A 25,304-nucleotide genomic window follows, 5' to 3' on the forward strand; every position below is an offset into this window, starting at 1 on the left:
CTCTACTGCTGGAAGAAAGCTCCTTCCCATTTGAGTCCCTGTTGACCATTTCGAGGCCTCCGGAGAAGACCTCCTGGTGACATCTGTGGCTCGAGGAGAATAACTTGTATCTGATTTAATTCATTAGTCAAGAAGGGCCGTTCGGGCAGTGGAATCGCACCAAAGTCGTCTGTTGTGAAGACAGATGCAAAAAACTCATTTAATTTCTCTGCAATCTCCAAGTCCCCCGTTTCCCTCCCTTTTCCCTCCCTCACCGCCCAGAGGGCCAGCTGCTTCTGTGGCAAATTTCCTATTTCTAAAATATTTAAAGAAGCTTTTCTTATTACCCTTTATGTTGCTGGCCACATGTTCCACAATGTCTTTCTTTGCCTTTCGTATCATCATCTTACATTTCTTTTGCCAGAGTTTGTGTTCCTTTTTATTTTCTGTATTTGGGAATAATTTCCATTTACGGAAGGACCCCTTCTTTACCGTTAACACCTCATGAACTTTCCTCGTTAACCATTCTGGCATTCTTGGACTTAGTTGACCCTCCTTTTTTATTTTAATAGACTCCAAGCACTCCGGGGAGATTTGTTTTTAACCGTCTCTTTCAACTTCTTTCTAACTAGCTTCCTCGTCTGAGGGAAGTCCACCCTTCAGAAATCAAGGGGTTTTGTGTCAGATTTGCTTGACAGTCTCCCCCCAACATGCATGGCAAAAGAGATGGCAGCATGGTCACTATTCCCTAGCGACTCAGTGACATTCCTGTCCCTAACCAGGTCCTGAGTACTGCACAATATTAGATCCACAGTTACTTCTCCTGTGAGCTCCATGAGAAATTGCTCGAAGGCACAATCATTTAGCATGTCAAGAAACTCGGTCTCTCTTTCTTGACCCAAGCACACATTGGCACAGACAATGTAGGGATAATTGTTCCCCATGATCACAATACTGTCCCTTTTGAACACCTCCCTGATTTCTCTCTGCATTTCAAATTTTCCCCCTCAAGTTTTTCCCCACATTTCCCCCTCAATATTTTGATCTGGTGGATGATAGCATCCCCTTCCCACCACCACATTGCTCCTTGGGCCTCGCAGTTTAACCCACAGTGATTCTATGATGGAGTCTGACTCACCGCCCATCTCCATTCTGCTGGATTCTACCACTTCTTTGACCTAGATGTCCTCCCCGCCTCCAACATGCGCCTCCCCATCCCTCATATAGAGTTTATAGTATGGGATTGCAGCATCCCACTGGTTCTCTGAATTCCGCAAGGTTTCCGTTATGGCCACTATATCAGTGTTATCCCTAGCCACCACATGTTCCAGCTCTCCCATCTTTGCTCAGACACTTTGGGCATTTGCATAAAAGCACCTGCGTATGGGGGTCCCCCAAGAAGGGCTGCTTTTTGCTTCTCCTTCCAGTGGACCAACAATCCCATCCCATCACGCTTCCAGTCCTAATTCCTACACTGTCATCACTTTGTAGTTCTCTACTCTCTCCACCCTCATTCCATAGGCATGAGGAGTCCTGAAATGAATGCTGCTTGGCACATGTCGGCTTTCCCCCTGGATTCAGTTTAAAAGCTGCTCTGCCACCTTTTTAATGTTACGTGCCAGCAGTTCAGTTCCGTGTTCATTCAAGTGAAGCCCATCCCTCTTGCCCGCCTTGTCCGAAGACATTAACCAGTGCCAAATATTTCTAACCTCTTTGCCTTGACACCCCCGTCTCATCGACACACTGAGACCCCTGAGCTCCGCCTGTCTGCTGGCTCTGCACGTGGAACAGGTAGCACTTCTGAGAACACTACCTTTGAGGTACAGTAGTATCTCAATTAACGTATGCCTCGGTTTACGTGATTTCTGGTTTATGAACAGAAATCAGTTTGAAATGATGCATCAGTTTATGGTCATTTTCCCCTGTTTTTTTCGCTTTGTGAGGGAAATTTCCCTGCATCTGAAAGTTTGTAGCTATGGCAATCTGCGTTCCGGTTTATGTATTTTTTTGCATGACGTAATGTACTGGAGGAGACTTTGATGTCGTAAACACAGATATTACTGTAATATGCAGCATTTAGAATTTGTAATACCGTGTTGCCTCGCAAGACAAGGTTAATGCGTTCCGCAAAAATCGCTGTCAAGCGATTTCGTCGTTAAGCGAAACACAGTTTTCCATTGAAATGCATTGCAACCCTGATAATCCGTTCCAATGAGAACGGATTACCATCGTAAAGCGAAAAACGCCATAGAAAACATCGTTAAGCGAAACGCGTTTCCCAAGCGAACACAGCCGTCTACAGAAACAGCGACCATTCAAACACCCATTTAGCGAAGCGAAGCCGAGCTGTCAAAACCATCCTGAAGCAAAACACAGGGACCCGAAAATTAACCGTCTTACGAGGCAAGGTCCCCGCTATCGTAGAGTGAAAATCGCCCATAGGAAACATCATTAAACGGAGCACAAGATCACTCCGGAAAACTAATCGTTATGCAAATTCGTCATTAAACAAAGCAATCGTCTAGCGAGGCACCACTGTATTTAATTTTGCTAGGGTCAAATACCTTCTCAATTTCAATGTAGAAATTTTTGCTTTTATTCTCATTCTTCCCCCCGTCTTTCCATGCACATTGGTTTAGGTATCTAACTCTGGAGCCAAAGGTTGGCACTTCCAACTCTGTAGTTCTAAGATTCTATTACCTCAGTACCTAATTCCCTGACCATCTCTGCTTCCTATCCTGTTTTCAGAAATTCCTAATGATTCTCTACCCGTAATAGCATTTTATAAATTCTACATCCCTTCCCTTTCATGGACCTGTCCTTTCCTTTTCCCTCTGAATAATAATCTCTGCAGACATTGTCAGTTCCTGGCATTGATCACTAACTGCTTTTTACACTTTCTTGAGTCCAATAATCTAGCTGCATCACATTCATCCACTTTTACTCTTCCTTTCTAACACTGTCCTTCTTTCCCTCTTGTTATTCATATTTGCTAAACAATCCATTAATTATTTGTTTCCTCTTTAATGAACTTTGAGAAATTCCTTTTTAATTTTCTGGAAACTTAAGGAAAATCATTGGGGAGAATTTGAGAAGGAAAAAAGTTAATATACTTTGAATTTTATGTACTTATTTAGGCATTACTCCTCCCTCAAAAAGGTCCCTCAGTGAAGAGCCCTTCCAACCTGAAGCCAAAAGGAACAATCTCCAGTCTGGCCTCATCCCCTCCCTGATTCTCTTCCTTCACCTTTTTGGCTGTCTTTCTTTCCTCCTTCATGACTCAGGCAGAGTACGAACACATTATTCCTTATTCCTGCTGATTTTGGTTGTTTCTCTTCTTTTTCTAATCTACAAGATGATGAACAGGAGGAGAAGAATTGCTCAGCAACATCTAAGGCAAGCTGGGCAGGAACTGATAAACAAACAAGAAAACAGAGAATTGAAAATCGGAGTGGGCAAGCATGGACTTCACATGAAAGGACTGATGCAGGGGAGAAACCATGTAAATGCTTGGAATGTGGAAAGAGCTTTAGTCAGAGTGGTGTCCTTAGATTACATCAAAGAACTCACACTGGGGAGAAACCACATAAATGCATGGAATGTGGAAAGAGCTTCAATCAGAGTAGTCACCTTAAGTCACATCAAAGAACTCACACTGGGGAGAAACCACATAAATGCATGCAATGTTGGAAGAGCTTTAGTGATAGTGGTCACCTTAGGTCACATGAAAGAACTCACACAGGTGAGAAACCACATAAATGCATGGAATGTGGGAAGAGCTTTAGTAGCAGTAGTGCCCTTAGGATACATCAAAGAACTCACACTGGGGAGAAACCACATAAATGCATGGAATGTGGAAAGAGTTTTAGTCAGAGTGGTCACCTTATGAGACATGAAAGAACTCACACTGGGGAGAAACCACATAAATGCATGGAATGTGAAAAGAGCTTTAGTCTGAGTGGTAACCTTAGGTCACATCAAAGAACTCACACTGGGGAGAAACCACATAAATGCATGCAATGTGGGAAGAGCTTTAGTGATAGTGGTCACCTTAGGTCACATGAAAGAACTCACACAGGGGAGAAACCATATAAATGCTTGGAATGTGGAAAGAGTTTTAGTCAGACTGGTCACCTTAGGTCACATGAAAGAACTCACACTGGGGAGAAACCACATAAATGCTTGGAATGTGGAAAGAGCTTTAGTCAGAGTGGTCACCTTAGGTCACATGAAAGGACTCACATTGGGGAGAAAGAACATAAATGCTTTGAATGTGGAAAGAGCTTTAGTCACATTGGTATCCTTAGCTCACATGAAAGAACTCACACTGGGGAGAAACCACATAAATGCATGGAATGTGGAAGGAGCTTTAGTTGCAGTAGTAACCTTAGGTCACATCAAAAAACTCACACTGGGGAGAAACCATATAAATGCTTGGAATGTGGAAAGAGCTTTAGTCAAAGAGGTAACCTTAGGTCACATGAAAGAAGTCACACTGGGGAGAAACCACATAAATGCATGGAATGTGGAAGGAACTTTATTTCAAGTAGTGACCTTAGGAAACATGAAAGAATACACACTGGGGAGAAACCACATAAATGCTTGGAATGTGGAAAGAGTTTTAGTCAAAGAGGTAACCTTGGGTCACATGAAAGAATTCACACTGGGGAGAAACCACATAAATGCTTGGAGTGTGGAAAGAGCTTTAGTCAAAGAGGTAACCTTGGGTTACATGAAAGAATTCACACTGGGTTAAAACCTCATAAATGTTTGGAATGTGGAAAGAGCTTTAGTCAGATTAGTCACCTTAGGTTACATGAAAGAACTCACACTGGGGAGAAACCACATGAATGCACAGAATGTGGAAAGAGCTTTAGTCTCAGTGGTAACCTTCGGTCACATCAAAGAACTCACACTGGGGAGAAACCACATAAATGCTTGGAATGTGGGAAGAACTTTATTGATAGTGGTCACCTTAGGTCACATGAAAGAACTCACACTGGGGAGAAACCACATAAATGCTTAGAATGTGGAGAGAGTTTTAGTCACAGTGCTTCCCTTAAGTTACATCAAAGAACTCACACTGGGGAGAAACCACATAAATGCATGAGATGTGGAAAGAGCTTTAATAGCAGTGGCGCCCTTAGAATACATCAAAGGACACACACTGGGGAGAAACCACATAAATGTATGTAATGTAGAAAGAGCTTCAGTCGGAGTACTCACCTTAGGTCACATCAAAGAACTCACACTGGGGAGAAACCACATAAATGCATGGAATGTGGAAAGAGTTTTAGCCAGAGTGATCACCTTAAGTTACATCAAAGGACTCACACTGGGGAGAAACCACATAAATGCATGGAATGTGGAAAGAGCTTTAGACATAGTGTTATCTTGGAGTACAACAGACAATGGAACTGATGCCGAGTGAAAGTCCTTGGTAGAAAGATAATCGTGAGGGAGTGACGGCCAGCAATGGATTTTACACACGGCTGGGTGAGAACAAAATTTTCTCTGTGTTAACAACACACCAAATTGTGCCTTTTTACTTTGTATATATTTTTAAAGTTTAAATACTGTTGCATGTCTTTCATAGAAAATATAAGGTTTTTTTTCCTTTTTATCTTTGTATTCTTAGGAAGTTTGAATTGTTCTAAAGATGTATTCTCTCTCTTTCTAGATTATGAGCTCCAGTGTTTTAATGTGTTTGTATTTTAGATTCAAACACAAATTTTCCCTACTATCTAAATATAAATTTCTCCAACTTTTTACAAGGTGCAAGTATGTAGTTTAAGTAAGCCTGCAGTTTTTCCATAATTGGAGGACTTTTGGATTTGAAGATCTGTACCAACAGTTTTTTCTTCACGCCTGTAAGACTGTCTTACATATTTCTTGGATTTGGTATATTTAAGTATGAAATCTAGAAATTATGTAAATAAATGAGCTTGTACAGAATTAACAAGTTTTGGAATTGCCCGGAATCATTGCAACAATGAAAAGACTTCTTATGAGATACCCAGATGAACTTCAAACTCTTCGTCACTGGTTGTCTATCTGACAGAGAAAGTTGGGCTGAACCCAACTGGATTCTTGTCCTTTCCTGAGAAGAGGAGGGGAAACCTCACGGAGTGTTGGCTGAGTGCCAACTCCAAAAACAGATGTGGCGTTTGCTCTCCAGAAGTTTGGGGTCAGCATTTGGATATTGAAACTCCAAGAGCACTCTGTTGATGAAGACAAACCTTGGGCTCAAGATAACTCGTTAAACAGAGTCCCTTATCAGGCAGCTTCAAATCCTCCCTTCTAATAAGCAGAGTAAAGATGCGGAGGATTTAGGAAAAACACCAAGAGAGTTTGATAAAAATGTATGACATAATATATTCAGTCTCCATATATTATTTGTCAGCATAGATCAGACATATATACATGTTATTATATACATAGCTTGCGCATGTATCTCTTAGAGCAACATAGACATTTAAAGAAGTAAAGTAAAGGCCACCAGACTCACTACTATGTGACAATGTGCTGTTCTTACTCTTTTGCTTATTTAGTAAGAGCAGCCTATCACGATACACAAAGCAGTTGAATGTAGTTAACCAGCTGCATGTCATCAGTCATCCATTTTATATTAACTTTACATTCACCCAACAATATTAAATTTAACCCATTGTTTACTTGTTAGGAATAAATCCTGACATTCCTCCTTAAATTTATATATTGTTTAAACTCATCTGATTACATATATACACAAGTTTTTCAGTTGTTAACCATTTCGTGAAAATATCAGACATATTATTTGTGGTGATGACGGAACAAAGGAAAGGCTAATTGCTTTGGAGAGAGAGAACAAAGGAATTGACAGCAGTTTTCCGAGCCAGCGGAGCCTGCTGACAATGCCCCAAGGGCTCTTTTTATTGACTTAGCATGATTGTACAATATGTTATGAGAGAAACAGATAGGATGCTGATTACCACAGTGTCTTTGAGTATTGGTCCACGATGTACTGTTTTGACTTTGTAGACAGCGAGAAGGAATTGATAGGCGACCTCTTCAGCTGTGATCAGATCATGAGCAGCTCTTTTAACAGTAGGAAGTGGGATTTCTTGAAGTGGGGTAGTATTCACTGAGTTCCTCCCACTGGATCCGGGGCTGGAGGTCCACTCGATTTGGAGTTTCCTGGTGTTGGAATAGACTGGCATTGATTGGCCTAATGATAACCTTTCTGACACCAGGGACATTTTTTAGAAGGTTGTTTATTACTTTGGGGGGGTTATCTGCATTCCCATCTGAAGTGCCCTTCCTTGCCACAGGAAAAAATCTACGATCTTAGGCAGGGTTCCAAGAGGTAACCATGGCTATGGCCAAAAGCTGTGTCTTGTGAGTTTCTGTCCAGATATTCTGACCCAATTTTAACATGGCAGTAATGGCAGTCTCAGGTTTGTTGTAAATAGCCTGAAGGGCCGTTTTACAATCCATATTAACATTTTCAAGTGCCAGCTATTTCATCAAAATATCAGTGGCCTCAGTATTCTTCACCTGCCGCTCAATCACTCTTTTGTTAATGAAAGACATATAGTCCTCTGTAGGACCTTGCTGGAGGTTAGCAAAAGACCCTAAAGGGGTACCTTTGTCTGGGATTTTTAACCAGGCTGCTCTAAGAATGTCAGCCACTTGTGCCAGTCCCCTGCTAGGGATGGTAATCTGCTGTGCCATGGTGATAAAGAGTCCATCTCCATTTAGCAGATCTGCAGACAGCAATAATGTTTTGTAGATTATCCATGGCCAGAATAGTATCGGCATCTTTCCACCCCTACATATTGGGCAGGAGTGAGCATTGCTTTAACCAAAACTTTCCAGTCAGCTGGAATAAGATTTCCAGTTCCTCGTAGCCCATCAACCAGCTTAAGAGTAAAACTGCTATGGTGACTGTTTTCAACTACACTTTTTCCAACTCTTTAAATGTGGCAACGGGAAGACTTTCATGGACATGCTGTCCCTGATTGTTATGAACCATGGGACAGACAAACATAAGAGGCAAGGTGGCAGCAATATCCTCCAGGCTTCCTTGGGCCATAACATCAGATAATATTTGCTGCACTGCTGAATGAAGAGGGGGAGGAGAAAGGGGAGAAGGGGCTGTTGGAAAAGTGGCAGGACCTTCATAGGAAGGAGGATTGTTTCTGTTTTCATGGAAATCTGGTGGCTTAGAGGGTGGCAAAATCTGAGGGGCTGTTGGAAGGTTAGCCAAGGACTGGGCTAACAAAGGTTTCGTGATTTTTGAAATCGGGTCCCAGAAAAGATGCCATGTATGGAGGACTTTAACTGGAGCAACAGGGTCTTTGTGGAATTTATTCCCAATGTTATCCCAATCTGAAAGCTTAAGGCTGCCCTCTTCTGGATACCAAGGACATTGAGCATCGATTTCTTTCAACAAATCCCCTACCAAGGCAGATACACCATGGTGGCCTCCTTTATGGAGCAAATAAATCAGATCCTTTTTATGTTGAATTTGAAGGCCCGTGAAAGTGTTTCCCATTTTGTACTAATAAGTAGTAGAAGGGCATAGCATTCATCAAACGCTGTTTTGACAGCTACAACACCCCTATAAGGTGGGCCTTCCAGGTCAAGGTTCGACCCAGGCCCCTTCAAGTGGAAGGGGTGGGTTTTGAGGTGATGTCAGGGGCTGTGGAGGTCACTGTGGACCTATAGGAGGGTTTCCTAGAGTCCGGGGTCCCCGTGACCAGAGAGCGGCCTGAGGATTGGCCCCCTGAAGGATCTTGTCACCCCGCGGACCTGTAGGCCAATGGGGAGCAGCTAAAGGGGCTTGGCTAGAAAAAGGGGCTGCCGCAGGGCATGCCCTGACATGCCCTTAGGCCTCTTGGTTAGGGAAAGGGCACAGCATTGATTTTGGAGAGATCTGTGCACGCTGACCGTTCTTTGCAGAGGTTGTGGTGCATTGGAGATGATGGAGAACAAAGAAAACCAAATTCCCGAGACAAGCCAAAAGGAGGCAGGGAGACCCAAAAGGTGTTTGCACCCCAAAGGCTACTACCATGGGGCTTTGGGTTTTTCCAAGCCCCTGTACACCTTAGGAGCCCCTACAAGTCTCTTGTACATAAAGAAAATTATGAAATGCTTAGAAACCTCTCAAAAGGCCTATACTTTTTAAAATAGACTATGGAAGCCAACAGATGAGACATTTCTACTGGATCCCTTATTAGCGATTAAAGGTTTGGATTATAAAAAATTCTACTGTGTCTGAATAAAGCACTTTTGAAAAACACACAGTTCTGTTTTATTTGTGTCACCTGAGATTCAGGTCTTCCATTTTTGCATTTACAAAGGCGGTAATTTTGAAATACAGAAGCATTCTTATTTATTTATTTGTTTGTTTGTTTGTTTAATTTATATCCTGCCTATCTGGTCGGTTAAGACCACTCTAGGTGGCTAACAACATAATAGAAAACAATAAATATATATAAAACGAGTTACATAGAGTATAGATTACGAAAACTGAGAACAAACAATGAGGAATAGAGAAAAAGGACATCAGGGATTGACTGGAGGGAAGGCCTGCCGAAACATCCATGTTTTTACCCGGCGAGGGAGCCACACAAATCTCAGGAGGTTGGTTGTTCCAGAGGCGAGGCGCCACCTCCGACAAGGCCCGATTTCTTGTCTTTTCCTTCCGGGCCTCCCTCGGCGTTAGGCTCCTCGGCCTTACCTCCTGGCTTGCGTGAGTGACACGGGTAAATCTTGGTGGAGTAGGCATTCTGCCAAGTATCGAGGCCCTAAACCGTTTAGGGCTTTGTATGTAAGCATCAACACTTTGAAATCGATGCGGAAGCAGATGGGCAGCCAATGCAGTGCGGCCAGAGTGGGTGAAATATGCTGGAATTTTCTCACTCCACTAAGTAGTCTGGCTGCTGCTTTCTGCACCACCTGAAGTTTCTGCAGCAGCCTCAGAGGCAGCCCCACGTAGAGTGCATTGCAGTGGTCTAATCTTGAGATTACGAGCGCATGCACCAAGGTAGTGAGCGCCCCAACATCGAGATAGGACCACAGCTGGGCTATCCGCCTAAGATGAAAAAAGGCGGTATGGACCACCGATGCCACCTGAGTTTCCATAGTGAGCATCGGGTCCAGATTGATCCCCAAGCTGCGGACCCCATCCTTGGTGGGAAGAGACACCCCCCCAAAAGAGAGGGAGTTTCCCAGGCCCCAAACTGTGGGGGCGCCCACCCTCAGTATCTCCGTCTTGTCCGGGTTCAGCCTCAGCCCATTCTCCTGCATCCATTGCAGTACAGTCCCCAGGCAGCGCTGAAGGGACAGAAGGGCATCTCCTGCGGTTGGTGAAAAGGAGATGTAGAGCTGAGTGTCATCAGCATATTGATGACACATGGCTCCACACCCCCTGATGACCCCACCCAGAGGCCTCATATAGATGTTGAACAGCATTGGGGAGATGATCGACCCCTGTGGAACCCCACAGTTGAGACTCCACGGGGCCAACACACTCTCCCCAAGCTGCACTCTCTGGGGACGGTCCTCCAAGAAGGAATGGAGCCAGGCCAGTGCCAGGCCACCAATTCCCAACTCAGAGAGCCTCCCCAGGAGGATACCATGGTCAATGGTATCAAAGGCCGCTGAGATGTTGAGGAGGACCAGCAGAGACACTTTGCCCCTGTTGGCCTCCCTCAGTAGGTCATCACACAGGGCGACCAATGCCGTTTCTGTACCATGGCACGGCCTGAAGCCCAACTGAAATGGATCCAGGGCATCTGTTTCATCCAAGTGCGTCTGAAGAAGGGGAGACCTGGAGGAAGGACTGCCAACATGGCGTTGGCGTTCCGATGCTCCAAAGACCTCACAGGCTCCCTCCACTCTCGCAAGAGTCTTACGCCCTCCTGGCTGCTTCTGCTCTCGGAGCTCCTCTCGCCCCCCAACACGACGGACCGAGGTTAGTAGACTCCTGAGTTCTTACAGGCGTCACAGCCAGCCACAGAGCCCGGTGTTCTCGACTCTAGGCTTTTTAGCTTCCTGCACGCCGTCAGAGTTCGCCGGGGAGGGGGGTGCCGAGTTCCCAAGCCTCTTGATCCTCTGGTTCTCCTTCCCTCCGATGACCACCTCCAGAGCTCGGCTGGTTCCTGGATCCTCTCCCTCCGCGACTGGTCAATTCACTCCTGGGTCGAGTAAGGGCTTCCGAGCGTCCAAGCCCCATGTTAAAGCTCCGGCTCCAGCCCAGCGTTTCTCTCCGGCACGAGCCCAGCAATCCTTCTTGCAGCCCCTGTGATCTGTGGCAGGCAGAAGATCTTCCTCTCTCCCAAATGCAGGAATGCTGGTCCGGTAGGGCCCTGAAAACACCTTCGGCTTAAAAAGCCTTCCACTCCCCCTAAGCCAGGTGGCTGATGTTGGGAGGGGATGAGGCAATCAGGAGTAGCAGGGCCTCGTCCTGCAGAACGGAGGGAGATTGAGCCAAACTCTGGATGGCAGTTGGCAACAGCCCAGCCACAGAGCTTACTCTGCATTCATTGGCTAGCTGAATACATGCTGTGTTGTCACAAATACTGTATGTGATTCAATTTATTACACTTACGTCCTTGTTTGAACTATGTGTCTTCGTTGCACATTTCACCCAAGGCAGCATACTCTACTTCTGCTGTACTTGTTGCAACTATGGTTTGCTTTTTAGATTTCCAGCTGATTAAGGACTTATCTAAAAGCATAGCTAAACCTGAAATTGACTTCCTATCAACTTCACTAGCTGCCCAGTCAGAATCTGCAAAACAATGCAGTTCTAGATTGTCACCTACTTTTAACAACATTTTAAAATCTTTTATGCCTTTTAAATACCTTAGTGCCCTTTTTACTCCATTCCAGTGATTTGGGGAAAGTTTTGCAGCAAACTGACGTAGAATGTTAACAGACGCTGCAATATCTGGACTTGTCCAGGATGCTAAATATAAAAGTGATCCTATTCCGGATTGGTATAGTTCCCTGTCTGAGAATTCCTCACTTTCAAGATCTCTATGAAAGTTTGTTTCCATAGGGGTTTTAACTGGATTACATTTTTCCATGCTACTTTCTTCTTGACAACGGAAAGTACGGTCAGTCAAAGGAAACGGAGAAAATAACTGTGTTTGAGGAAATTTGGGGAAATGAGTCTGATGAGGTTATTTAAGATACCTAAGGAAGATGGGAAATTAGGTTTGGAAAGGGGAGATGCACTTGAGGTAGAAAAGAAAGTGAAAAGATAAAAGAAAAGCCAATAATAGAAGAACTGTTCCCAGAAGAATGGATGGTCTTGGTCTTCCCACGGGGATGTGGTCCGGAGAAATTTGTGAATCAGCTGAAGCCTCTCCAGCTGAACAAGAAACCCAGGGAAGGCAAATGGTCCCAACACCTATGTTGCGGGACCATATGTGCGGTCTGGAGTGGGAATCTGAGAAGACCTACCGACCAAGAAAGGTTTTCAAAAACATATTGTTTTTAGAAGAAGAGTTGTTAAATAAACCGTTACCTATGTTACATCACTGTTCCTCTGACAAGTTGCCAATTGATGTTAACAAGAACTCAGTTATGAAACCACAAGTTGATACAGTTAATAAAAACATGTAAAATGATGATGCTTTTATGTCCTTTCATTAAGAATCGGAGGAATTGCCTGAACACCATAATGAACCCGATGACAACAGCATACATACTACATTGGTGTTTAACAGTTACAGTGCAACCTCTACTTACAAACTTAATCTGTATTGGAATTGTGTTTGTTAGTTGAAACGTTCCTAAGTAGAAGCAAAATTTTTGGTTTTTATGTAGAGGTGCTGTTCGGACATTGAAGCATTCGTTCCCATAGGAACGAATGCAAAGCTGGTTAATCCGTACTCTACCACTAGGGGGAGAATTTTTCTTCTTTTAACCTAAGATTAACTTGGGTTAAAAAAAGGGCAGGAAAGGATTTTTTCCGTTTGTAAGTTGAAGCTCCGTTTGCAAGTAGAAGCAAAATTTTTGGTTCTTATGTAGAGGTGCTGTTTGGACATCGAAGCATTCGTTCCCATAGGAACTAATGCAAAGTCGGTTAATCCGTACTCTACCACTAGGGGGAGAAATTTTCTTCTTTTAACCTAAGATTAACTTGGGTTAAAAAAGGGCAGGAAAGGATTTTTTTCCGTTTGTAAGTTGAAGCTCCGTTTGCAAGTAGAAGCAAATTTTTTGGTTCTTATGTAGAGGTGCTGTTCGGACATTGAAGCATTCGTTCCCATAGGAACGAATGCAAAGCTGGTTAATCCATACTCTACCATTAGGGGGAGAATTTTTCTTCTTTTAACCTAAGATTAACTTGGGTTAAAAAAAGGGCAGGAAAGGATTTTTTTCCGTTTGTAAGTTGAAGCTCCATTTGCAAGTAGAAGCAAAATTTTGCGGACGGAGCTGTTCGTAAGTTGAAATGTTCGTAGGTAGGGACGTTCTTAAGTAGAGGTTCCACTGTACTTGGGTTTTTGGTTAAAAGTTGTTCTGTTATATAATACCAGTCAATGTTTATATAATTTTGACTGTGCCTGGAGTATTTGAATCATCATCATCATCATCATCATCATCATCCCCTCCATGGGCACAGGCCTTGTTGAGGTGAAGGGACTTGCATGCTTCAGTGAGGTTGAGAGCTATGCTGAAGGGTCTCCCAAGTCAGATAAGTCTCAGCTGAGAAGCCAGACCAACGGTGTCCACCAACCATCAAATATGATGAAAGGAAATAAACAGAAATCCATACCGGATCAGTCATCCCCCGGGTCAACAAGGACCATGTCAGATGCTATAGCCCCTGGGCATCGGGTGACAATTTTGAGAATTTGTTAATATTTTTGGATGCAAGCAGAGTTAGGAAATGTCAGGTTGCAAAGACACTAAAACACTGGGACAGTAAAATTCAGCATGGTCTATTTACAAATATAGAGGGCATAGATTTCAGGCATTCAACTGACAGTACGACACAACATGATACAATACGTGATACAGAAATAAATGATCTGACTTACAGCAGATAGCATGTCCCTCTTACAGATGTCTTTTATACATCTAATGACAAATCACAATTTACATTACATCATTGGACATAAGATTACATAATTTTCTCCAGCTGCACAATATTAAGTCTTTAACCTTTATACACACCTGAATCCACTTTGTACATGACTCAGGTTTTATCAGCCATTTTACTTTTTACTGTACAACATTCTATTTAATACTTTAGATCAAAAATTTCAAAAACAAACAAACAAATGAGCTACAGGGCGCAGCAGACCCTGTTGATGGACCAGGATAGGCTGCTGCAAAGCTACTAGAAAAACGTAAACGCAAAACTTGGACTCTCGCTGAAAATTGAGAAATTATGAAATGTTATGAGGCAAACCCATCAGCCTGTGGTTTTCAAAAAAAAAATGATGGAAATTTGGAAAAGGCAACTCCCAAGTAGTATATAACTGGACAACGATTAATGGACCAGAGAAGGTTAATCATGTGTTTTCAGAACTAGAATTGCAAGAACTAGAAAAGGTGGCAAAATCAACACAGGACAATGACCATAATAAGGAAGGCAAATGGAGGGTAGAGGTAAGCACAATAGTGGAAGAAAACATATCAATAGAGGAACAGCTAATGGAACAACCCAGAAATTATGAGTTGACAGAATAACAAACATCATTGAGGGGGAAAAGAGGAACTCATATTAGCTGGAAAACACATAGACAAAGGCTCCCCAATTTGCACTAATTACAAAGTAAACCAGTAAACAATCTACTGAATGATGCAAATGTCATCAGAACAATCCCAACCAACAGGCTCAAGGAAACAAACCAGCACAGCTGTCATAGTAAAACAACAGCAACAATTATAAGAGATTGATAGTGCCTGATATTTACAACCACCACCGCTACTACCACTGACTTCAAAGGGCAGAAAAAGCTCCCCAACTCCCTCCAGAGGAGAGCAGAAAGCAAGATGAATCACTCACTACGCAGCGTCATACTTTGTGAAGAGGGTGCTGACTTAGTCTGTGCAAGCATATCGGGCAAAATCCAAAGGAATAAAAGTGCAAAATGAAACAAAACTAAAACAGACAAAAAGATATGGCACCATAGAGACCGTTCTATTTTGATGTGAGCTTTTGTGGATCATGTCCAGTTCTTCAAACACATAAGGGGAAAAAAATGAAATATCCCTCTACTGACATACATGTTTATTCTGCTATATTCATTTACTTTTATTCCTATATTTTTAAGGAACATAGTTTTCCCCCTCTTCGTTTTGTGCATATTTTTGTTTAGTCAAGTTGTGTCTGACTCTACGTGACCCCATGGAGCAGAGCACACCAGGCCCTCCTTTCTTCCACTATATTATGCTGCTGTAAAACACTGAGAGTAGCACTAAGCATTTTTAACAACTGACAGGTAAATATTGTGCCAATGTTTTATCTTTCATACCTCTTATATCCGATGAGGAAGTCCGATGAATCCCAAAGGGAACTTGCATTCACAAACAGAGTCAACACAATCTGTGGCTGAATCCAAGGGGGCGCTCAAGGAGGTCTTGAAGGGTTGGAGGGACAGCCCCTTCCCCATGAGCAGTGAGCAGTCCTCCCGAAAGGAATAACTGAATCTCATTATTTCCTTTCAACTCTTTATTAACATTAACTTCAGGGGAGTGCAACTTTGCCAATAGTAAACGGGGACTCAATCCAGGACAACATTAGTTCTCCATCTAATTTTCCTCCTTTAACCGGGGGGTCTCGTCCAAACTGCTCCTGGTCGGTAGGCTTTCTCAGAGGAGTGTTCCAGACTGAACGAATCATCCTGCAGCATGGGTGGCATGCCTAATCTCCGACCTGCTTGCATTTGGTAGGTATAGGTCCCAGATGAACTACTTTCCTCCACTGTCCATTCTAAGGGGTCCGGTAGCAATCCTTCAACCTTTACATCTGGTGAGTCAGATAACAATCCTCCCACTTTGAGGTTGGGAAAATCAGATCATAATCCTCTAGTCTTTACATTCAGTTCCCTTCGTCCTCTCTCTGTCCCAGTGTCGTCGTCCTCCTCCTCTCTCTCTCTCTTTCTCCTTCTTTATTGGTTCTCTAAAAACTCGAGACCCTCCTTTATCTCCTTCCTCTTCCCAGACAACTGTTCTATCTCCGTCACACCTTTTATCTCTGACACCAGAAAAACCTCTACCTCCTTTCCCTCCAACTCCCTTTTCTCCTTGACACTCAGATCTTTAATCCCTTCCTCATTGCCCACTGTTGTCTCTTTTTCTTCGGTCTCAAGGGTTCTCTTTCATTTATCTCTATCACTCCTCCACAGTTCGGAACCACTAACTAGAGAACCGACAGGGAATCCCAGCATCCCTGACAGGGAGACTTTCAGAACTCTGTGTGAAGAAGGGATGACTGGCATGAAGGATGAGATCTCTCCACTACCTCCTGAAGCTTCTCCAATTTTTTCTCTTGGACGGTCACCCTAACCCGTTGGGTAACAGACCCTTTTAGAGAAAAGACACCAGACCAAGTTTCCTTGAACTGAGTTTCCTGGTTTCATGAAACAGGGAGCAGTACATACAGATCCAAAGTTGTGGGGGTGCCCAGTGACCCAGACTCTAGGCTAAGGATACCAACCCCTATCTACACTCTTGGCAAAGGAAGCTTGTTTCCTTCCTTCTGCAGAAGCCTATTGCCCCTTCCTCACGGTCGCTCCCTTTGGGAGCAGGCCAGGTCCCCCCTTGCAAGACCAGTTTGAGCCCTCACCCGGGTCGAGCACCCTGTCACGGTCCAGACCCCCATCGATCAGGGAAGATTCTCCGTCCTCCACGTGAGGTTCTCGGGCAGGTGAGTCCTGGCTGTTGGACATCCTCCTGATTCAGTGGAGAAGACGTCCAGCAGCCAGGATTGAAGTGCCTGATCCACCCCCACCCCACGAGGTTTCATGAGCCAAACAGGACAGGTCTGCCCTGGGCTGACAAGGACCGTGAAGGAAGAGCCAGTCAAGGCTTTGATATTGTAATGCAGTTAGAATTTATTAACAAAAAGACATTCAGTAAAGCTCAGTTTTTGTTTAGTCATGACTGACTCATCATGACCCATGGACCAGAGCACGCCAGGCCCTTCTGTCTTCTACTGCCTCCTGGAGTTTGGTCAGATTCATGTTAGTAGCTTCGATGACACTGTCCAACCATCTCATCCTCTGTCGTCCCCTTCTCCTCTTGCCTTCACACTTTCCCAACATCAGGGGCTTTTCCAGGGAGTCTCCTCATGAGATGGCCAAAGTATTGGCTCGTCAGCTTCAGGATCTGTCCTTCCAGTGAGCACTCAGGGTTGATTTCCTTTAGAATAGATAGATTTGTTCTCCTTGCTGTTCAGGGGACTCTCAAGACCCTCCTCCAGAACCACAATTCAAAAGCATCAATTCTTTGGCGGTCAACCTTCTTTAGGGTCCAGTTCTCACTTTCATACATCGCTACTGGAAAAACCATAGCTTTGACTATGTGGAGTTTTGTCAGCAAGGTGATGTCTCTGCTTTTTAAGATGCTGTTGAGGTTTGTCATTGCTTTCCTCCCAAGAAGCAGGCGTCTTTTAATATCAGGGCTGCTGTCTCCATCTGCAGTGATCATAGAGCCACAGAAAGTAAAATCTGTCACTGCCTCCATATCTTCCCCTTCTAGTTGCCAGGAGGTGATGGGACCAGTGGCCATGATCTTAGGTTTTTTCATGTTGAGCTTCAGAACATTTTTTCTGCTCTCCTCTTTCACCCTCATTAAGAGGTTCTTTAATTCCTCCTCATTTTCTGCCATCACATTGGTATCATCTGCATATCAGAGCTCCCGCATTTTTATCTTTGGAGTCCTCCTACCCTTAACACCCCTCTCCTTGTTCCTGCCCCCTCCCCCCCTTAGTTAGAATTTTTTAACAAAAAAAGGGATGTGCTGTAAAGGCCAAACAAAGCAGATGGTATTAATGAGGACAAAGTGAAGAGTCCTGCTCTGTAGGCAGATGATGGAAGATGGTGATGTGACGTCATTTCTTCTCGGCTGTTGTGACCCTCCCTTTGAAAGGAGAGACACACAATCCGGGTCGGTCCGAGAGCCTGAACTCCTTTTCTCTCTTCGCATATTTGTGAACAGAGACTCTGGTGACGGGAACTCTCGTTTCTCATCTGAATCTTTCCTTCCACCAGAAGTGGAAAAACTTGGGCAGCCCGGAGGAAGCTCCTCACTCCCGCCATTTCCCTCTTTGGAGCCTTCAACGCCCCCCCTTGTTCCTCCCCCCCCCCCCGTTCGTGCAGGAGGGGGAAGGAGAGGAACATAGAGCTATGAAGGCGAAGGAAGAGCCCCTCCCCTTGGACGCCATTTGAACGGGAGCCGGAAGAGGCGGGGATCGCTGCGCCTGCCTCTTCCTCTTTGGCCCAAGAAAGGCGCCTGGAGGAGAGAAGCGGGGCTTTTGGGGCGCCTCCCGGATCGGGACCTGGACGGAGGTGGGCGCTGGAGGGGGGGCAGGTTGGGGTGAGGATTGCATGGGGGGGATGAGATGGCCAGTTCCCCGCCAGTCTCGAGGGAGGGGGGGCTGCTTCTCTCGGCATTTCCGATGGTGCCCGGTTGTGGTTTGCGCTGCTCGACCTTCGTCCAAGGGAGTTTGTTTCCTCTGGGTCTCCTTCGGAGGGAGGGGGATTCAAAGGGGAGAGAGGATCTCTGGGGTCCCGATCCCACCTCCAAGGGCAAAGAGACCAAGGCCCCCAAGCCACCCCCCTGCAAGGCCCGGGGGCTTCACTGTGCGCACGCGGGTGTTTGTGTGTGTGTGGTGGTGTTTCCTTCTCTGCAAGGAGACCCTGCCTTCCCTTGAATCCGGGGGTGGATGGAAAGAAAGGAAGGCGAGAAAGTAATTTGCCCTCCATTTCTTCCCCCCCCACCCGCGCTTCTCTCTCTAATGACGTAGGAGGCCCCCCTCCCTCCCTCCTTCCTTCCTTCCTGTGGCTTTTTTCTTCCTCTTGTTCTGCTGCCTGAAGAAGAGAGAGAGAGATGGGGATGGAGCCCCATTCAATATAAACAAGAGGAAGGTACATCCCGGAAAGAAATCTTTTTTGACTTGCTTTATCCGTAAAGCCTCCAGGCTGACCTATTTCTTTTTCTTTTCTCCTAGGAAGGGGCGAGAATGAGCGGATTTCTCTTTCCTGTTTTGGGGACCAAAAACAAAGAACCAAATCCCAGACCCCTCCAGCATTTGCAAGGTAAGTGGGATTTCAAGAGGCGGCTTAAGCAGCATTGCCACACACTCCCAGTTTTCCTGGCCCAGCAGGGATATGAATCCAGCTCTCCTGGTTTCCAGTCTGTTACTCTATCCACTACACCACACTGCTTATCTGAAGATGTGCAGAGTGGCAGTGTTTGGTTTTCTTTGCATTTTATTTAGGTTGCTTTTTTTTTTAAAAAAAAGATCTCAGTCCTGCTCACCCCAAACCCCATGATCACCAAAGGCAGGTCCTCTTGATAACAAACCTTGTCATCCTGATTTGGGGCGTGGGGTTTCCCCTTCAAGGCCCCCTTCTTGTTCCCCCTAAACAGACAAGCCAGACTTGGGAATTTTGCTTTACACCATCCACCTGTACTTCAGACTCCTATAATAATTGAGTAACAGGTAACATCAGTTCTGTTCCCACCCCCTTCTTCAAAAGGAGGATAAAAGGGACAATAGACTAAGGCTGAACCTAAAGAAGATGGGGGGCTTCTAACTGGGTGCCTCTGATTTCTGTGAATTTCTCAAAACAAACTGGAAGTTCTTCTTGACCTGATGCTGTCAATGGACAACCAGACGGCACCCATGGTCCAATCCACCTACTACCCTCTTAGAGGGGTTGCACAGCTGCACCCCTGCCTGGACACCCTGTCACTCCCCGGATTGGTCCAGACACGGATATTCTCAAGAATAGAATATGGTGATTCTCTTCCTCTGGGGCTTCCCTTGGGGCTGACAGGAGCAGATGCAGGAGGGCAGCGTCTCCTCAGTCCACCACTCTCCCCTCCCCAGTTGTCTCCTCTGGGAAATTCCACACCACTATGTGGGGGAAGATTCTTCCGTTCTACGTTCTCTCTTTCCTCCTTTGCTACTTGCATCCACTCTTCCCTTAACTTCCGGCTCCATCCTGTACTCTCCCATTTGCCCCAGTAGAAAGGTTTCCTGGCTGAGCGATGGTTCTGCCTCTTCTCTTGGTATCATCATCCTCTCCCACACATGGGTCTATGCATTCTCCATCCAGACACATTCCCACCTTTCTAGCAATACCTTTTCTCCTTTGTCCCCTTTCCCCTCTTTGCTGGCTTGGCCTCCGTCCACTTTCTTTGGGCGAAGGGTAGGACTCTGGGCCAGTATTCTGCCTTCTTTTTCTCCAACTCCTCCTGTTGTTTCTGCTGCTTCATTTGGTGAGCAGGGCTTTGATCAGACCTGTTGAAACAAAGGAAATGAAGAAACACGCTCCCTTCATTCTTGTCCAAACTGTTTTAATCATGACCAGGGAAGGACCCCATCTTTAGGTGGCAATCCTATATTGACCTTCCTGGAAGAAAGTCCCTCTGATCATCAAAACAAACAAAGGAGAAACGCCCTCGTAACGCTCTGGAAAATGAAGCAAAGAAGGAAAGTGAATAAGTGGCCCATCGGCCCTACCTCAGAAAGAGTGGAGCAATTTTTTTCTTTTGTTTTTATGGCTATGAAGCCCAGATGTGTAGAAAATACGTCTTTCTTCAGAAAAAGTATCACACATCAGCTTCTTCTCCTTTCCGTGTGTTCGATGGTGAAGGATGTCAAAATCTGAGAAACGGCTTCATTCAGCTCTCCTCTGTCTTTTCCTTCACAGGCTTCGTGGTCCCATCAGAGCCCTAACTCATATCATCTCTTCTTTAGGGTGGAGGGGAAGGCTGGCAGCTTTTCCTGTTCAGAGGCTGTTGGCTCTGGAGATATAGTATAACATAATTAACAGAAGAGCCCTTATGGATCAGGCCAAAGGCCCATCTAGTCCAGCCTCCTATATCTCTAGGAGATGCCTTTGGGACCACACGAGATGATAAGAGACTTGTCTGCTGATAGACTTTCCCTGCATGTGTCCTTTTGAGGTCCCTTCCTTCAAAGCCTGGAGGTTATACATTCCCATCATGGTTTGCCACCTGTGATGGACGTTTCTTCCCCAAATCTCTCCAATCCTCCTTTTCAAGGCATCTAGGCTAGATGTCACCAGCCCATTCTGTGGCATGGAGTTCCACAGACTAACGACAGGCTGGGTAAAGAGATATTTTCTTTCCTCTCTTCTCACTCTCCCAACACTCCATTGGAGTGGATGTCCCCTGAGGGTTCTAGTATTTTGTGCGAGGGAAAAGAGCTTCCCTTTATCCACGTTTTCCACCCCCTGCACAATTTTATACATCTCAGTCATGGTCACCCCTCGGGCTCCTGTTCTCTAGACTCAAGATCCCCAAACGCTATAGCGTTTCCTCATCAGGGAGTTGCCCCAGTCGCTGTCTTCTCCACCTTTTCCAGTTCCGCTCTGTCTTTTTTGAGGTGCATCGACTAGAAATATCCACAATACTCTAGATGTGGCTTTACCAGCCTTTTGTACCATGCCATGATAAAGTTGGCTGTTTTATTTTCAACCCCCTTCTAAATTATCCCAAGCGTGGAATTGGCCTTCTTCAGTGCCACCGCACACTGGGTTGACCCTTTCATTGAACGGTCCACCAGCCCACCAAGATCTCTTTCCTGATCCATCACAGACAGCTCAGAACCCATTAATTGATTTTTAAAAAAATTTGATTTTATGTCCCAGTGTGCATTACTTTACATTTTTCATACTGAAGCATATTTGCTATTTTGCCACCCATTTTCCTACTCTGGAGAGATCCTTCTGGAGTTATTCACAATCCCTTCTGGTGTTCACCACCTGGAAAATTTTGTCCCATCTGCAAACTTGTCTATCTCACTGCTTATCCCTGTCTCCAGGCCATTGATGGACAAGTTGAAAAGCACCACTCCCAGGACAGATCCCTGGGACACACCACTCTTCCCCTCACTCCGTTGTGAAAATTGCACAATGACATATCCTCTCTTGTTTCCTGGTTCTCAACCATACTTATCAAGTATGCAATGCAAAGTCATCTGGGATTTCTCTTAAAGGCAGAGAAGACCCCGAAAAATACCATGCACAGGAACTTTATACCATAACAAACAGAGTCTTAGATTTATATAAACTCATTGGCTAAAATCTACTTAATATATGGATCCTATACCTAATTGGTTACAAACATGTGAAAAACAAACAAATTGGTCCCCTGTAGATATCTGTAGTGTGCCCACCTCCCCTTGATGACCTTCTTTTAGGATGCACCACATTGTCTGGAAGAAAGTTTATCCCGATTTATTTATCTTATTTGTTTCTGTTACCAAGACGGGTGCAGATGTACAGCCGTCAACCTCTGGCTCCCTGCTGGGTTTTATGTTTCAATTATTTTGTAGTTCTCCAACACTGGACGCATTTAAGTAAAACTTATCACCTAGCAGATCTGCTTGGACTGTATTCCTGCGTTGAGCAGGGGGTTGGACTTGATGGCCTTGTGGGCCCCTTCCAACTTCACTTTTCTATGATTCTGTGATCGTATCTGTGCTTGGCCTCTGGGTGGCATTCCTAACTGGGCTATCTGCTAATTGGAAGATGAGGGGGTGGAAGGTGTGAAATATGGGCATTTGATTTAATACAAAGGTCAAGAGAGAAGGAATGTTGCTAAGGACATAATATGTCAAATATAATTTTCTACTCCAAGACCAGGAATTAAACTAATTTCAGCCATAAGCAGTTATCATTCCCCCCTTTTAAAATTCTGACAATAGAAACAACGCTGAATTTAAATCTGCTAATACTTGTTTAGCCATTCCTGGTCTTGGAGTTCAACAAAAAGCAACACTGTAAGTCCGTGCCGGTTCAGCCGAGGGCAGCTCCGTGGAAGACATGCGGGAAAGAGGACAGGAGGCTGGTCCTTAGATTTAACTGAATCCATTTTATTCAAGTACAAACTCAACTCAACAGGCTCAAAAGGGTCCATCAGACTCAATTCGGGTAACAATTTATAACTTCTAACTCTTTCAACTTTCTCCATTTCTTTACGCCTCACTGGGGGGGCTGGCCCAAAGCGCTCTCGATCTGTCATAGGCCGTATTGGAGTAGTTCTGGCCGCGCAGACGGTCCCGCAGCACGGATGTCTCGCCCAGTCCCCCTCCCGCTGGCTCTGAAGCAAAGAGGGTTGGATCACCCTCCTCCTCTCACTTTGATTGCATGGATAAACCACCACAGTCCATTCTAGTGGATCCAATTCTTACCCGCACGTTAGGAAATCTGGTGGTTCTGGGAGTAAGCCTCCACTTATTTGCAGATTAGGAAATTCCTGTAACAATTTTTGGAAACCCATGCTCCATTCTGTTTGCACTGATCTGTCTTTCTTGTCAACCGGTTCACTCTTCACCACTCTGAAACTTCCCGCCTTTTCGCCCTCCTTTATATCCTCCCACACTATGAGATCAAGCTCCTCCCCCTTCTCATCGGCCAGGCACACTTCTCTGTATTCCTGGACTTCTCTCGCTCCACCTCTACCAGTATCCCTTCTACACATTCTCCTCCTTCTGCTCCTTTAAGTGCGGAGGATGGCTCACTCCCTTTCTCTCCTTCACAAACACATAAAGGCAAAATCTAGATAGAACACATACAAATATCGCAAAATAACAAGAACCACAATTCCAATTAAAAGATGCATAGTTTGGTAGAGAAATCTGGCATCTATGAAGTTATCCAAGACCAACCCCATGAACCTGAAATCAACCCTTCATAAGTTCTATCCCTATCATCACGATTCCTGCCATTCAAGTCTGCTAACAGACAGAGAGACCAACTTTTATAGGCATAAAAGAGAATAAAACATAACCAAACTGGTTCATTAAGCGCTCCACATATATAAAATCCCAGAGGGAGGAAAGCAGACCATTCCCAAAAAAACATTTAATTGAAAGTGAGACTTTAATTTCTCACAATTGAACTGATGAAATCTGCAATTTTTTCCGGAATTTCAGGCAGCTCCACAGATAGCATAAAATGTACTTTGTCTGCATCAGATTTTCCCTCCAATTATAACAGGATCGGTGCCACAAGTTTAGAACGATCACTCTGGTGGAGTGGACAGTGCAGACACATGTGGGCAAGAGTTTCCAGTGTACCTTGCTCACATTTTTTTTATTTTTTATTTATTTATTTGATTGATTGATTGATTGATTCATTGATTGATTGATTGATTGATTGATTGATTGATTGATTTATATGCCACCCACACTACCCAAAGGTCTCTGGGTGGCTTACTTTTAAAATACAATAAAAATTCAAAACAAAATAAAATTAAAATATATATAAAAATTGCCATCGGACCCACATGAGTAGTGTCTTTTGAGGTACAAGATTCTTTTGAACCTATAATATATCTGGCTAGAGAGAATGGAACAGGATGCCTAGGTGTTTATACTCGATTTTGTGCCCATTCAGATTCCATTGAAATTGCTTTCACGACTTTGAGAAACCACAAATTTGGGATTCATTACAATTTAGTTGCATTTTGTTTTTGTCCAGGTATTCCACAGTTCTGTTAAGTTAAACATTTCAAACCTGGACTGGAGTGCAAGATGATAACAGCATGATCCACATAAAGCAATAATGGGACACGATGCGTCCCCAACATTGGTGGATGACACCCCCCCCTGCACTGGCTAAAAGAGGGGAGGGTCACTCGTAAATAGGTTAAATAGGGAGGGAGCAAGAATGCAGCCTTGCTTCCACTCCCTTGTTGGTTGGGAACTGATTAGATAACTCACCTTCCCAAGAGGCTGAACTTGGCACGTTGTGCCAGAGTATAAAATTCTTATGCCCTTATTTTCAATTTTTTTCCCCAGAGAAACTATCTGTTGGTGCAGCCCTGGTAGAAATTAGCAGAGTCTTGCATATAGCCAATCACTGCAGATGTTGCATCATCCATGACTCAGCATTCTTGCACACCTCTACAAACATGGATGCTCATTAACACGAATCTTGTTCTGAGTTTCCCAATTACTGGTAATTAATGGAGTTTTCCAGGAGGTGGGGGTCCCCCCCCCCTATTTTATAAATGGAGGCAAGAATTGCATTGGTCCAGAATTTTGGCACGACCCCAGGATTAGCTATACCTGGGAAGTCCACCAGTCAGGTTTGCATTTCAATAGGTCCAGTGGGATA

The 25,304-nt window shown here is 44.5% G+C and overlaps 2 protein-coding genes and 1 long non-coding RNA gene across 14 annotated transcripts in view; 2 read left to right on the plus strand and 1 right to left on the minus strand.

Annotated features, from left to right (window-relative positions):
• Positions 1–25,304, plus strand: part of LOC140703769 (uncharacterized) — a 132,189-nt gene that overhangs the window by 20,026 nt on the left and 86,859 nt on the right. For 10 of the 11 annotated variants that reach the window (XM_078387562.1, XM_078387566.1, XM_078387567.1 and 7 more), the window contains one exon: positions 3,335–5,941. The exons of the other annotated variant lie outside the window; for it this stretch is intronic. In XM_078387562.1, the coding sequence (XP_078243688.1) occupies positions 3,335–5,175 (1,841 nt within the window). In that variant the 3' untranslated portion in view covers positions 5,176–5,941. Of the gene's footprint in view, positions 1–3,334; positions 5,942–25,304 lie in introns of those variants that run through there. 11 annotated transcript variants of the gene reach the window in all.
• LOC140703814 (uncharacterized) overlaps positions 18,381–25,304 on the plus strand; it is a 34,529-nt gene continuing 27,605 nt past the window's right edge. Inside the window, exons 1-2 of one of the 2 annotated variants that reach the window (XM_072987733.2) lie at positions 18,381–18,494; positions 19,157–19,244. The gene's annotated coding sequence lies outside the window, so the exon portion shown is untranslated. Of the gene's footprint in view, positions 18,495–18,993; positions 19,074–19,156; positions 19,245–25,304 lie in introns of those variants that run through there. The other variant, XM_072987734.2, reaches the window with a different exon arrangement.
• On the minus strand, positions 20,315–23,278 carry LOC144587428 (uncharacterized). The gene is made up of 2 exons (XR_013542585.1): positions 20,678–23,278; positions 20,315–20,455 (listed from the first exon to the last, which is right to left on the minus strand). It is a non-coding gene; the product is annotated as an uncharacterized LOC144587428 (long non-coding RNA).

Source organism: Pogona vitticeps, chromosome 2, assembly GCF_051106095.1.
Source record: "Pogona vitticeps strain Pit_001003342236 chromosome 2, PviZW2.1, whole genome shotgun sequence".
Taxonomy (NCBI): domain Eukaryota; kingdom Metazoa; phylum Chordata; class Lepidosauria; order Squamata; family Agamidae; genus Pogona; species Pogona vitticeps.